This window comes from Dicentrarchus labrax, unplaced genomic scaffold (genome assembly GCF_905237075.1).
Source record: "Dicentrarchus labrax unplaced genomic scaffold, dlabrax2021, whole genome shotgun sequence".
NCBI lineage: Eukaryota > Metazoa > Chordata > Actinopteri > Moronidae > Dicentrarchus > Dicentrarchus labrax.
Genome location: NW_026136721.1, coordinates 15,735,643 through 15,748,783, shown reverse-complemented (window position 1 = coordinate 15,748,783; position 13,141 = coordinate 15,735,643). Strand labels below are relative to the sequence as shown.

Here is a 13,141-nt window from a genome sequence, read left to right as displayed (position 1 = left end):
TACATGTCATTCTCCCAAACCTGAGTAAAAACTTTTATAGCCTTGCAAGCATCACACCACAATCAGATTCTTACCCCAGGTCACGTGTAACCCCTGCCCCCCGGTGTCACTCTGGGACCAACATTTTCCCCAACGCCATTAAGTTGCAACACACTTTTATACGATTCAAACCAAGCACATTTATTTTTCAAATAGACTTTTAAACACATATACAGTGCTGTCATGGTCTTTTTGTAACATAAAATATTGTCATCCCTGCAATCAAAACTCATTACTCTAATAATAAATTGAGTATGAACAACTGTGTGCTGCTGATTCTTGTGATTATGAATAAAATTAACATCATCAAAATAAGTAAGGCCTACAATAAGTTATGGAAGCTTTTCTGTCAATATAACGTCAGACATCAGATAGCTTAGCATTTAAAATAGATTTTTGTTTTTCGACCACACACTCTGTCCCATTCAGAACGAGTCCACGTCCCACCAGTTGAGAAAGCATTTTCTGGAGAAGTACAGCCCCTAGTTTCAGAGCCTTAGGTAAAATGTTAAAGTGTTCATGTCCCCCTCAAACTGCACAGTTAACGTCATCAGGTAATAGACTGTCTTATCTCATTCCCCAGGCTTCATGACTGTAGAGTAGAGAGTCTGCTCTGCTGCTGGAGTTTTAGAAGAGCCATTTTTAGGATGTGCGTCCTTCTGGAAGTCGACACTGGCATAGTGGAGCTGATCTGCGGGAGGGTTGACAGTGGCGTAAACGGACGGCAGTACGACTCCTGAGCTCGCCTCCTGGTTCTGAATGTGTATCTCCTCATAGTGGGGATCTCCATGATTTTCCTGCAGAGAAAGAAGGGGAGTGGTGACAGCTGCAGCCGTTGTGCTCATATGCAAACTGGCAAATACAGAAACGCATATACAAACACACCTCTGTGTTATTTGTCCTCTGCTCTGATGATCCACCTGCAGTACAACACACTGAGGGAAAGGACATTTGAACAGATGGGAGCAAGATATTTGTGTCAGTCTGTATTCAAAGTTACCCCTCGCTGTCAAAATGTGCAAGTAAAGCTACCAACGATCTGTTTGCCAATCAAAGGAGAATTCAAGAAAAGAAGAATGTTTATAAAGCTACAAATTCAAATAAAAAAGTGTGTGTTTTTCCATTCCTCACCTTTTGCCCAGGGGAGTTTGTGTCTGAATAGCAGTAGTACAACCACAAGTATCAGTATCACAGCCAGACACCCTACCACACTACCAATCTCAATACCTGCAACCAAGAGACAACATTAGAAACAATTAAAGGATACAAGCTGTCAGCAGAGGTTCATTGTCCTCAGCATTCAGGTATAAATGAGAGGTTGTGTCAGCGTGTGTTTGTGCAGTGGAAGTGTGTGTATATTTATGGAGGTATATAAAGCAGCTGTTTGTAAGCATTAATGAAACTGATGAGATCACCTTGGTCTGATGAGTGAGCACCTTTATTATCTTTATCTCCACCTTTCATGTAATTTTCTTCTTCATCTTCATATTCATATTCATCTTTCTTGTAATTTTCTTCTTCATTGTTTGCACCATCTTCGTGTGGCCTGTCCTGGCGAGGGGCAGGTTTTCTGTCTTTGGTTTTGATGCTTCTCTCAGCTGCACCAGAAGGTGGCAAAAGGCATAAATAAAATTACTACATAAAAAAAAAAACACATGCATGCAGATGTTTTAAATGCAAGACGCTAATCTCCCACATCTGTTTTCACATTCTTTTAGTTCCCACTCCTGGTTCTGTAAAAGGTTAAATATAAAAATACTCCTTTACAAGTAAACGCCCTGTATATTAAAACATTAATACAATATAGTTTTTTATTTTTATTTATTTTATGCATTAACATGTAAGCTGCATTTTTAAGTTTTAAGTAAGATTTTCATGAACTCTGACTCCTTTTTTGATACTATTTATGGTCTGCATTTTTTCTGCTATAGCCATTCAAGGTATTTACGTTCTGTAATTGCCTTTTTCTATATAGTATTTTTCATCATTAATGGTGGAGTCCTAGTTCCTACCCTTGATTCCAACTCATACCAATAACATGAGTTTGAATTTAATTTCTGACAAGCTGCTTTTCCAGTACAGTTATGCAGTTCTGTAGAACTATTTATACAAAGTTACTGTACCTCTATTCCTCAACATCAGCCCCCACTTTTTGTGTATTTTCTGTAGAGTGAATACTTTTTACTTGAGTTATAACACTAAAGGACTCAGTGTACTCACCTACAGTAAGGAGAATTTTGATGTATTCGGCATCCTGCCATGACCTGTTAGAGGCACACCAGTACGTTCCAGAGTCGGCTGTGCTCACATTCTTGATTGTTACATAGAAGTACTTCAGTCTCTTGTTATCCCTAATGTTAAACTTGACTTTGACCACATCTCTATTCAGTTGTGTTGTATGTATTAGCTCTTCGCAATTCAAAGGACTTTCCCCCTTGCACAGGAATTTCTCATTGTTCTCATGGTTGTCCGGATAATTACAGTGGATTTTTACAGTGTCCCCAGTGTCATAAGTTCTTTCCACTGATGTAATGTCTGAAAAAACAGAGATCAGTGTCATCACTTTTCTGGAGAAATGTGTTTTTTAAATATAGAAGCTTGCGTTATGTTAACTAGTTTTGAATCAGAATGATTAAAAGTAAAAAAATACTCACTGAAAATAAACAGATGGATCTCAGTTAAACATGCAACAGATTTCTTTCTTTCTATAGCACACCGGTATCTTCCAGTATCATCCTGCGTCACTGTGGAAATGGTCACAGTGTAGACTCCTCGCTGTTTGTCGTCTGTTAGAGAAAACCTGTCTAGCTTTGTGTAATTTGCAGTGTACGTTGATATCAGATTTGTGCAATTAGGGTTTCCATCTTCTCTGCAGAAGTGTCTGACGATGTTTTCTTGCTGCTTTTCTTCTGCTGGATACTTGCAGCTGATGGTAACAGAGTCTCCAGGATGTGCTGTCTGGGTCACTGGTGTGTTGACACCTGCCAAAGAGTTGAAGCATGACTGAGAATGAAACTGAGGCCTGGCCTTTTACTTTCCCTTAAGGCAGCATACATTTAGATATTTGTCTCACATTCCAATATTTAGCTCATCATGTCCAACCCAAACCTGTCCACAGCACACTTCTCTCTGGACTATGATTATCAATATTAATTTATAATGTAATATAACCAATTACAGGTCTTACATGGTGAAATACATAATACATTAGGTATCAAAAGAAATATAGTACCAAAAGGAAAAGGTGCAAAGTAACTAACTGTCAGATAAATGTTACTGAGTAAAAAGTACATTTTATTCAACTTTACTTTACTAGACATTGTTTTATTTTGGCATGCACGTTTCTGGGCAAAAATATTTTGCATGATGCTTTACATCTTCATTGTACTTACAGGTAACACTGACAGGTCCACCTTTGTTTCCTGTCACAAACAATACGCTCACACTAGCTGTTAAAGAAATAAAACAAAAAAAAGGTTATTTCATCATCAATCACATCGTCAACAGGTTTTTGTCAAAATATTTTCACTCTCATCAAACAAAAACACGGAGAAGAATGCAATTAATTACCTGTCATTAAGAAGAAGATGACTTTTAGTGATATTACCATTGTCGCAGTCCAGTTTTTTTCTAGCTTATAGTTTAAATTCTACTTTTAAATTTCTATTTTATATCAAATATTTACCAAATTTCTCTCTGATCTCTATGTTTTTTTCCCCCTCAGTCACACCATCTGTCTTTCTGCAAAAAGAAAACTGCATCAACAGCTCCTCTCTTGCACATAATCATAAAGATTTGCATTTTAGAATGAGGATGTAGATATTTTTAAGCAGCGAGAGTGAAATGCTAGAAAGAGAGAGAGAGAAGTTGAGAGTGTTGACTCATATTCAGATTAATTACTGAACTGTTGCATCTCATGATCTCTTCGTCTGTTCATAGGAAAAAATAAATACGGTTGTACTTCACAGAACAATGTCCACAATGTCCTGCTTATCTTCAGATCAAAATAATTATAATACCAGCTATTTATATCCATTATATACAGCAGGTATTCTAGTGATGTACCTGTCTGTAATGGGATATCTGTCACTCCATCTGGAGGGACAGCAGCACAATGGAATATTCAAATATGGCTTTAATGGCCGATTAAAAACCTGCATGAACATATGTACCTGGAAAAACAAAGAAAAACAAATTCACTTTGAAATAATCTTCTATTTTCAAAAAGTGCTTTTATAGTGAGCCCTTCTTCATGTCCCATAAAACAACTGACAGTAGAGTGTATCTATTAGTGTAAAAACTCACATGAAATACATTTAGGCCTAGTCCACACCTAAATGGGAAGTTTTAAAAAGTAGCTTTTTCTAAATATTTTGGCCTTTCATCCATATGCAAACTGCATTTTAGGTCCCTGAAAATTGACCTTTTGGAAAACCTGTTCCATGGTAAATATTTTTAGAAACTCTTAGCACCAGTTTTGTTAAGTTATTAATGCTACCTCAGCTAATACTGAGAAGTATGGGATTTTATTTTTTACTTTTACAAATAAAATAATGCTAAATTGTTAGAACTGGCAGAACTTGTCATCAGTGATAAAGATGGAAGATTACTTGGGGGATCAGTATTTCTCAAATGCGGTGCTGACCATTTTTATCAAACCCACCATCAAACTACATGGACGAATGACAAACCAATAAACACAAACGAGTGAGTGTATAAAACAACAATAAAACCAACAGGGACTATGTTTTTGGGTGTCTGATGGTGGCATCCATCAGAGGGTCCAGCAGCTGATCTGATCTGTCCCCTGGGCTGGGCGGCTGACTCTGTGTTGCAGTAGACTGTGGGCTAGAGCAGATGGATGTCCTCACTGATGTGTTGGTTTCCCCTCGGCGGAGGGCCTGCTGACTCTGCAAACGTTCTCCTTGTGCTGATTGATCATCCATGCAGAAGCATCGTCCTGCAGACAGGAACTGATTGAGCTGTTGAACGCAGAATTAGCCATCCGAGTCTGGACTGTGACTGGATGACAAATGTACGGGTGTCTGATCTTCTGCGACTGGTTACTGCTGCGTACATGCTGTCAGATGAAGTGAAGTTGAGTGATGGGTCCAATTCTCTTAGTTGACCCTGGCTGCGATTCTCCATGTAAAGAAGCTTTGCCTTGTAAACTCAAATATAATCATGTGCACAGCTTCTGCTGTCAGCTGTAACCAGGATAACTGGTTAAGGCCGAGAATAGAATAATTTGGGTCCAATCAGTGGGTAAAAATCAATGCTGCAGAGGCACACACGTTAAATTGAGGCCACTCTTGCTGTATGATGTCTGTTTAACACAATAGAGGGCAGGGTATCCAGAGCACTCTTTAATTTATCATGACTGCTTATTCTTACTTCAGTTCAATATGAAAATGAACTTGTAGAATGCATTTAGTATCTTTAAATAACACACAAGCCTGGAGCATACATTTCCCCTTTTTAAAACGTGTCAGTAACAAACTTCTGAAAAAGGAAACAGGTGATATAACAGTTTCAGTGCAGTTCTAATATGAAGCATTCTAATTTCCTGCATTTATAAGGGGATGTACAAATAAACTTGCATTGCCAATCACAAAGACAGACTTTTTTCATAAAAAAATAATTTTGGTTGTTGAGTGTGAGGTGTCAGCTGTATGCATATGTTCAGGTGGTGTGGACGACAGTGATCTATTGCTGGCACTCTCTGACACTGAGCCACCAGAAAATCAGTATATAATTGTTGGGCATTCCTGAACTCTATCTATTACACACGGTGTGAAATAGGAAGATTTAAGGGGGACCAGTGGAGCTTTTAGAACTGCAGGAGCTCTCAAATAAAGATTTTGACATACTTTTGTAGACTTTGAGCTTGATTAAAGGCTCAAACTTTTTACTGGTTTAATTTCCTACTATTATTCAAGTTCAGGATATGGTCATATGCAGGTTTCTTTGTTTGGTATCATGATGGAGAGATACTTCCCTTCTTTGAGCTCTTTACCAGTGATTTGAATGAGAATCCACCTTTTACCATAATAACCTTTAGAGAAATATACCCAGGTCCATAGTGGGAGAGGGTCTTAATCAGTGTCCCCTCCTGGGCTGATAGGTGTATATTGTTGGCGTCTGACTGCTTCCCAAGAAAAATAAACAATATATTGTACAATAAATATCTTTAATTTCTCTGCCCTTCACCAACTCTCAGACCAATTCAGCAAAATCGATCTAAAGCTTTCATCTTTTTCAAAAGACACCACTGGAGCCCCACAATGAACATTGCTGAGGTTAATTATAAAGTGTGGGTAAGCTAGGTCAGAGCTGTAGGAGTAGCCCCTTCCTTTGTTCATATCACTTTTTCAGTTTCCACCCTCTTCAAGCTGTCTGTGTGTGTGTGTGTGTGTGTGTGTGTGTGTGTGTGTGTGTGTGTGTGTGTGTGTGTGTGTGTGTGTGTGTGTGTGTGTGTGCTATTTATTCACCACAGTCAGACATAAATGGAAACACACAGATAATACTTGAAACAGAACAGAAACGTGTTGATGTTTAGCGTAACACAAACTCTTACAACAAAGGGAGATTTGCACTTAATAATGAAGTGATCAGCTCTGAGTTCCGACATTGCAATAGACTGCTGATTCATCTGTTGTTATGTAATTAATGGCGGAGTACGTAACCGCTGCTGTGTGAACTGTGACAGTGCAATCAGTGTGTTTGTCGAAGCTAACAGTGGAGTAGAGGAGGCTGTCCGGTTGGATTTCAGACGCTGATGAAACGGTCACGTTGGTGAAAACATTGTCTTGGTGCTGCACAGATGACGAGCTGCAGATGTTGTTTGTCCTGCCATCTGTTTCTTGATGCTCATTGATTGTTGAAGAGGAAGTAGTGATGTGGTGAGCATCTTGTTTCTGACAGAATGGTGTTGCATAGACTGTGTCCTGGACCTTTCCTGTATGGAGAGTGATGGAACATTGAGTTTTAAATCAAGTTCCAAGTCCCTATGAAATGAAAACTAAGTTTTTACATTACATTATGTTTTACATGTCCTTTCAAGATATAACAAGTAACTTTTACACATTAAGATGTTAAAAAAATGCTTGACCTATATTATGTATTTTGTGGAGTTACATTATCCCAAATGTTTCCAACAATGTTCAGAGTTGTGGTTAACTGCAGAAGCTTGACTTTTTATCCAATTTTAAGCTACATTTTTACGATACACTTGTTATATCTTGGTTGTTTCTCGGCTCACTGTGCCTCCTGGATGTCCTTTGTCTGACAGATAGCGTCGGAGAAACGCTGATAATTAGGGTGAAACTGTGTTATTCAGTGTTTCAGTTAAAATCAGTGGGCCAATCATTTGTTTCGTAGAAGAGGAAACCGAGGGATCTCTGTGGATAACCAAGTAAAAACAGTAGAAACCTCCTGAATGATAAACACACTCCAGGAGAAGCTGACTGCAATGATGGCAGTGGTGACATAATAACTCCCATAATCCCACTTCACAACATCAGCAAACTTTATCTTTTGTTACTGTTGCTAGTTGCTTTGTACTTTTAAAGTGTTAAATGTTTTTCCAATACGGTGGCTATATATAGCACATACTAACAAAACACACGCTGCAAAACTTGTTAGTATGAGTCTGTTGTTGTCATACCAGGAGATGCACTGATGTCTCTGCTCCGATGTCTGAAGAATATGAGAAGGACCATCGCCAGAGCCAGCACAACCACTCCGAGACCTGCTCCAATGTACACCAGCTTCTCTGAAAAAGACACCGTGATGTCTCAGATGTCTCAGTGATGATGTATCACTCAGGACTTAATCTCTTACACAGATACACATCTACACACAAACAGAAAGTTGCTTACTAGAGGAGGACGCTTTTGTATTTGAAATTGTTTGTGGTGTCTCTGGGGTGCTTTTGTTTCCTGAAAGAAAAAAGAAAGACAGAATTATTTTAATATTGTTCCATGACTCTCAATCACTTATTTTCTGTTGTGTTGGCATTTCTTTCCATCAAAGTCTGCTGTGAAAAAGAGAAGATCAGTGTGAGACTGAAAGTGTTGTGAAATACTGGTCATATTTAGGAGAAAAGAAAGTGGAGCAAAGGTCTTTATCTTGTAAGTGATGAAGTACAATAAAAAAAGATGACACAGAAACAGTAATGAATCAACTCACCCTCTACTACTGTGAGGATTATTTCATTGTATGTGTCTATACCATATCTGTCTATTCCACACCAGTAAGTTCCTGAGTCATTGTCTGTCAGATGAGAAATGGTGACGTAGAATGTGTTTCCGTCATCTCTAATGCTGTATTTGTCATTCGAAGCCTCCTTCTCTTTTGTGCTTCTTATCAACATGTCTTCATTTTTACATGTTCCCTTGCAGAAATATTTGACGTTGGAAAATGCGTTGACGTGTGAGCATTTTATTGTGATTGCCTTTTCCAACTCTCCTGTCACTGTGATAGCTTCAGTCTCCCATAACCCTGCACAAAAAACACAGACAGCAACAAAGGTCAGATGTTCATTTGATTTGCAACCAGCTGTTGACCTCACCAATTTCTTTTGCAAACTTCCTTATCAACCCGATAGACTTATCCTGTACCTTAAAGCAGTGGTTCCTTTTTAATCTGCTTTCTTACATACATATGTTTATTAGTTGTAGGCAGTTTATATTGTTTTTATTGCTTCATTAAAATTATTTTACAGGCCTGAACAGATAACATTTACAGATGAAAACAGTCGTTAAAGAAGCTCAAACTCACTCAGAGTGTTTCGAAAATCAACAAAGTTTACAGTATAGGCTCAGAAACAACAGCAAGCCTGTGAGAATTAGTGGCAGCCTGCAGAAATCAGGAAGGGCGAATTTGAAACAAAAAACACATCCACCTGAGAAATCTCACAACCACAAAGACACCAAACATTCAGAGAGAGGAAGAGAGACAGAGGGACCAAAGAATTCCTCCTGTTAAACGTACCTCCCAGTAGACAGACCAACATTAGGAAAATCATCTCCATGCTACTCATTCGATTTGTGTGCCTTCGTTTGCCTTTTTGTTATCTCACCGGGATTTCATGTCTTGGCAATTCTCTCCAAATGAAGGACAACTCACACTTGTCATTGGTTCCTCTTTGCTGTTGCACTTCCTATGTCTAGCCAGCTTCCTCTGTCTAAATCTCCCTACAAAACCACTTGAACCATGGGAAACGCATCACAACACCCCTCCCATCTCGTGCTGTCTCACTGTGAATGTTTAAGATCAATTAAGCCAGTAAATAATTAACACAAGGACACCCTCAGAGATTAGCACTTGGTTTATTTTGATTAATTACATGATTCTTGGTGGATTTTGTTTACTCTGGCACCTTGAGTTGAGAGTCCTGCTCAGACTGTGATAACTCTTTTCAGCCAGTGTCAGTGGTGCATTTTCATCCAGAAATAACAAAATTCGGTAAAAAAACAAAACAAAAAACAAAGCACATAACAAAAAAAAACAAACACTAAAACTACTTGACTCAATCAATCTCAATCAATAACCTTTGAATTGGCCAACGCCCCCTCAGCTCTCTGTCATCCATACATAGTAAAGTTCATTCTTTTTGTTGCAGTTTTGGTCATCATTCCTATTAATTATAACAACTCATTACATACTTTCTGCTGGACTTTGTTAGTTATAATAAAAGAATGAAAAGATAGGCAAAGCTTCAAAAATAGCAGTTGTAATTAGCCTGAAATCACCCTTTAAGAGTATCAACAATTATCTGCTCTTTGACTCCCAGAGGTCCGTCTTTAGGCCTGCTGTTTCCATTAAGGCAGTGATAGACGTGCTCCTCTAAGCGACTGAGATCCAGATGTTGGTAGTGGCAGATGTGCCCTGGTACGTCCACATCAACATAATCACCTTGGCCAAGAGTCACAGTGGACTCCCGTTGCTTTGATGTGAAGTGGGAGCAGAGGTCAGGTGGTGGAGGCGCTAAAGCTGAAAGAGCAGCGCAGTCTGAACACGAACAGCTGCAGCAGGGTTCAGGTTCAGTTCTTACACCAGGCATCATTGTCTCGTAGTCAGATGACATCTGTGGGAAGAGAAACCTTTTGACAGTGAACTGCTTCATGCATGCTTCTCACATTATTCTCTGTATGCAATCTGTGTGTGTCTACTGGACAGTGTGGTATTTTCAGTAGGCAAACCAAACTAAGAGTCTACAGCCAGCGGCTCTGAGTCTGTATTTATTGCACATTGTTGCTTTGAGCTAAATGCTAAAAATACCATGCTGATATGCTCACAATGACAGATGATTACCATGGTTTACCATCTTAGTTTAGTGTGGTAGCGTACTAAAGCTGGATTTATATGTGTGCGTTAAGGGGTGACTGCATGCCTTTGGTGGATATGTGCGTAGCCTCCAAGGTTACACCATACACTACGGCATAAGTTATGTGCACCTCCTAAAAAATGTAACCACCTTCCATTAACCTCTTGCATTGACTATAAATCCAGCTTACAGTTTGCTAATTAGCACTAAACACAGTACAGCTGAGGCTGATGGTGGAGATGGTGATGGTGGCAATACATGAAAAGTCAGAGAATCACCAAACCTATTACGAGTTATCCTGAGGGTACTGTACCAAGTTTCATGCCAATTCATCACCAGTTGCTGAGATATTTCAGTCACTCTGGACAATAGTGGCAGTGGCCATCTCTAGAGTCATGCAACAAGTTTCTGTTGTGGACAAACCTCTCTATTCTGCTGTGGGCCTGGTCTTCGCTGTTTAAGAGCCAACAGAAGACAAAGTGTAAACAGACACACACACAGTAACGCTGCCACACACATCACTGCAGTCAGGTACAGCGGCAGAATGAGCTCTGCAGGAAAGAACAAACACCGAAGTTTACCTGCAAGATTTACTCATACACACATACAATTATGAACACTATGAATACAGATGGACACACACACACACACACACACACACACACACACACACACACACACACACACACACACACACACACACACACACACACATATCACTCACTGTCCACTGTGAGGTCCTTCTTTTGAAAATTGGGTGATACAGTACCTGGAAAGCACAAATAAAACAAGTGTTTATATAAAAAATAAGAAAAAGAAACACTAAACTGCCTGATGTGTAATGTAGATTTTACTTACTGTAATGTATAAGGTTTGTTGTTGTTGAAATGCAGAAAACTGCAAACTACTTTACAAAAACTAACAAATGTGCAGAAACTGCAAAAATATTTAATGGCTTAATTATATACTAATATTTCTGTAGAAATAGAAAGTTCAGAAAAAGAGGAACATGTGGGGGGACAGTAACACCACTTAGTTCTCATTCACAGTATGAGCAGCCTGACATTTTTTAGATTGCAAAACACCAGCTGGACAACCAGAATTTATTGTTTGCTTATATAATCGAATAGATTAAATGTGCATAACAGAAAAATCTATATATGCAGTTAACAGTGATCCTGTGCTGTGACATGACATACTGTACCTCGGGAAACATTCAGTTGTATGACACTGATATGATCAGGGTGTTGGCTGACGTCCACCCCACACCAGTACATCCCGCTGTCCTCTAAGGTGAGATTGTCCACCCTGACAATGAAGAAGGCGCTGATGGTGTTGTCGTACAGAGAGAAACGTCCATTTGTCACCCACTTGTTGTGTTCATTTGTCGATATTAGGTAATTGCTGGACACATTGTCCTTCTCATAGCAGAGGTACTTTGAGTTGTTCTGCTGGCCGTCTTGATAGTTACATCTGAAGTCAAATCTCTGACCTTCCATACCAGTAACAGCTTTGGTTTCGACACTGATCAGAGCTGTCAGTCAGAATGAGCTTTGTTAGTTGCAAAATTGTGTAATCAAGTGTTTTCATAAAAAGTCAACTATTAAGTAAAGTCTATTACATCAGCTTTAAAAGTCTAAATACATAACATACGGCCCACCTTGGATTTGTAAAATAGTAAGGATGACAGTTGTAGTTGTTCTCCATGAGATCCAGATCGCTCCCATCACTCCCAGCTTACCTTCAGTCCACACACTCAGATTCTTCCTCAGCTGCACAATGAGACAGCAACCTGTCTGTGCCTTAAATCAGGTATTTTCTTGTCCATGTGTTTAAACCTCTTCCTCTTTCATGTACGAAGCAGTTCACACATAGCGTTCAACCTATGAAAGTGAAATAATGGTGGGTCATAATGTGACTCAAAATGTGACCTTTAAGTCACAATTCAGCTATACAACACCTCTATAACACCTTACAAAACCAACAAATGACTATGTATAATGTGAATGGTTTCACTCGCACAGAAAATTATCATCAGACTCTGCAGTTAACAGATCTGTGCAGTGTTTTAGCATCTTTTAGTTTTCACAGCCCAAAACTTTACTGAGCATTTAGCAGCTACAGAGTGAGAGTGAGTTCTCAGGAGTTGGTAGAGATAACATGGTTGAAAGGAGAGTGAATATTGGACTTACATTCACCGGGAGGCCAGAAACATGTCACCAAATGAATACTAAAGTTGCTCTTTTGCTAAATAGACAGCTGTTTATATACAGCCAAAAGAAGTGTAAAGAAAAATGCTTACCAACCCTTTATAATGTATACTTTATTAAAAAGTGGCACTGTTATAATTTGTCATCTATATTAACATGCATTATCAAATCTTATCTGTGTAACAACAACAGGCTGCAATATTTGCCTTTAACATTTTACTGACAAGTCCATGACGATGTGATATTTAATTGAACCCGTGCTTTCATTACTCTTTAAATATTGCCTCTTGGCTTGCATCCTTTCTCTCTACTATTTTGTCAGATCAAAATTCAAGAAGGAATTATGTCTTTTATAATTATCAGAGCAAATTAACCTTAAACATCTTTTTTTTGCTATTTATTTTGAAATTTTCGCAATTTTCTTTGCCCCATAGTACACACAAGATAGAGAAGACGTTTCACAGTTTTACAGTAATGGAGGAAATTGTGTTTTTGTGGGTTATATTAATGTGATATAAAGGTGTCTGCCACAATGTCTTTATTGATATGACCACAGGGGTCA

General features: G+C 38.8%; 3 protein-coding genes across 6 annotated transcripts; all 3 read right to left on the bottom strand.

The window, feature by feature from the left end:
* Nucleotides 1-81: 81 nt before the first annotated feature.
* LOC127355279 (polymeric immunoglobulin receptor-like) lies at nucleotides 82-3,958 on the bottom strand. Of its 2 annotated transcripts, none has more exons than XM_051385997.1 (8): nucleotides 3,725-3,958; nucleotides 3,432-3,488; nucleotides 2,694-3,020; nucleotides 2,260-2,574; nucleotides 1,455-1,637; nucleotides 1,171-1,266; nucleotides 925-974; nucleotides 82-836 (listed from the first exon to the last, which is right to left on the bottom strand). In XM_051385997.1, exons 1-8 carry the CDS (start codon nucleotides 3,798-3,800, stop codon nucleotides 612-614), a joined length of 1,329 nt encoding a protein of 442 aa, XP_051241957.1. In that variant the 5' UTR covers nucleotides 3,801-3,958; the 3' UTR covers nucleotides 82-611. The 2 variants fall into 2 exon arrangements, with proteins under 2 accessions (XP_051241957.1, XP_051241958.1); XM_051385998.1 differs by having other exon boundaries at nucleotides 83-836; nucleotides 3,610-3,798.
* Nucleotides 3,959-5,392: 1,434 nt separating this feature from the next.
* Nucleotides 5,393-9,227, bottom strand: LOC127355031 (CMRF35-like molecule 7). 2 transcript variants are annotated; one of them, XM_051385471.1, is made up of 5 exons: nucleotides 9,034-9,221; nucleotides 8,230-8,541; nucleotides 7,920-7,979; nucleotides 7,706-7,813; nucleotides 5,393-6,997 (listed from the first exon to the last, which is right to left on the bottom strand). In XM_051385471.1, exons 1-5 carry the CDS (start codon nucleotides 9,080-9,082, stop codon nucleotides 6,651-6,653), a joined length of 876 nt encoding a protein of 291 aa, XP_051241431.1. In that variant the 5' UTR covers nucleotides 9,083-9,221; the 3' UTR covers nucleotides 5,393-6,650. The 2 variants fall into 2 exon arrangements, with proteins under 2 accessions (XP_051241431.1, XP_051241433.1); XM_051385473.1 differs by having other exon boundaries at nucleotides 6,765-7,001; nucleotides 9,034-9,227.
* A 128-nt stretch (nucleotides 9,228-9,355) lies between these two features.
* Nucleotides 9,356-12,181, bottom strand: LOC127355030 (CMRF35-like molecule 6). 2 transcript variants are annotated; one of them, XM_051385469.1, is made up of 5 exons: nucleotides 12,030-12,181; nucleotides 11,574-11,903; nucleotides 11,094-11,138; nucleotides 10,793-10,920; nucleotides 9,356-10,129 (listed from the first exon to the last, which is right to left on the bottom strand). In XM_051385469.1, the coding sequence occupies exons 1-5, from the start codon at nucleotides 12,094-12,096 to the stop codon at nucleotides 9,791-9,793; spliced, it is 909 nt and encodes a 302-aa protein (XP_051241429.1). In that variant the 5' UTR covers nucleotides 12,097-12,181; the 3' UTR covers nucleotides 9,356-9,790. The 2 variants fall into 2 exon arrangements, with proteins under 2 accessions (XP_051241429.1, XP_051241430.1); XM_051385470.1 differs by lacking the exon at nucleotides 10,793-10,920 and having other exon boundaries at nucleotides 9,986-10,129.
* Nucleotides 12,182-13,141: the final 960 nt, after the last annotated feature.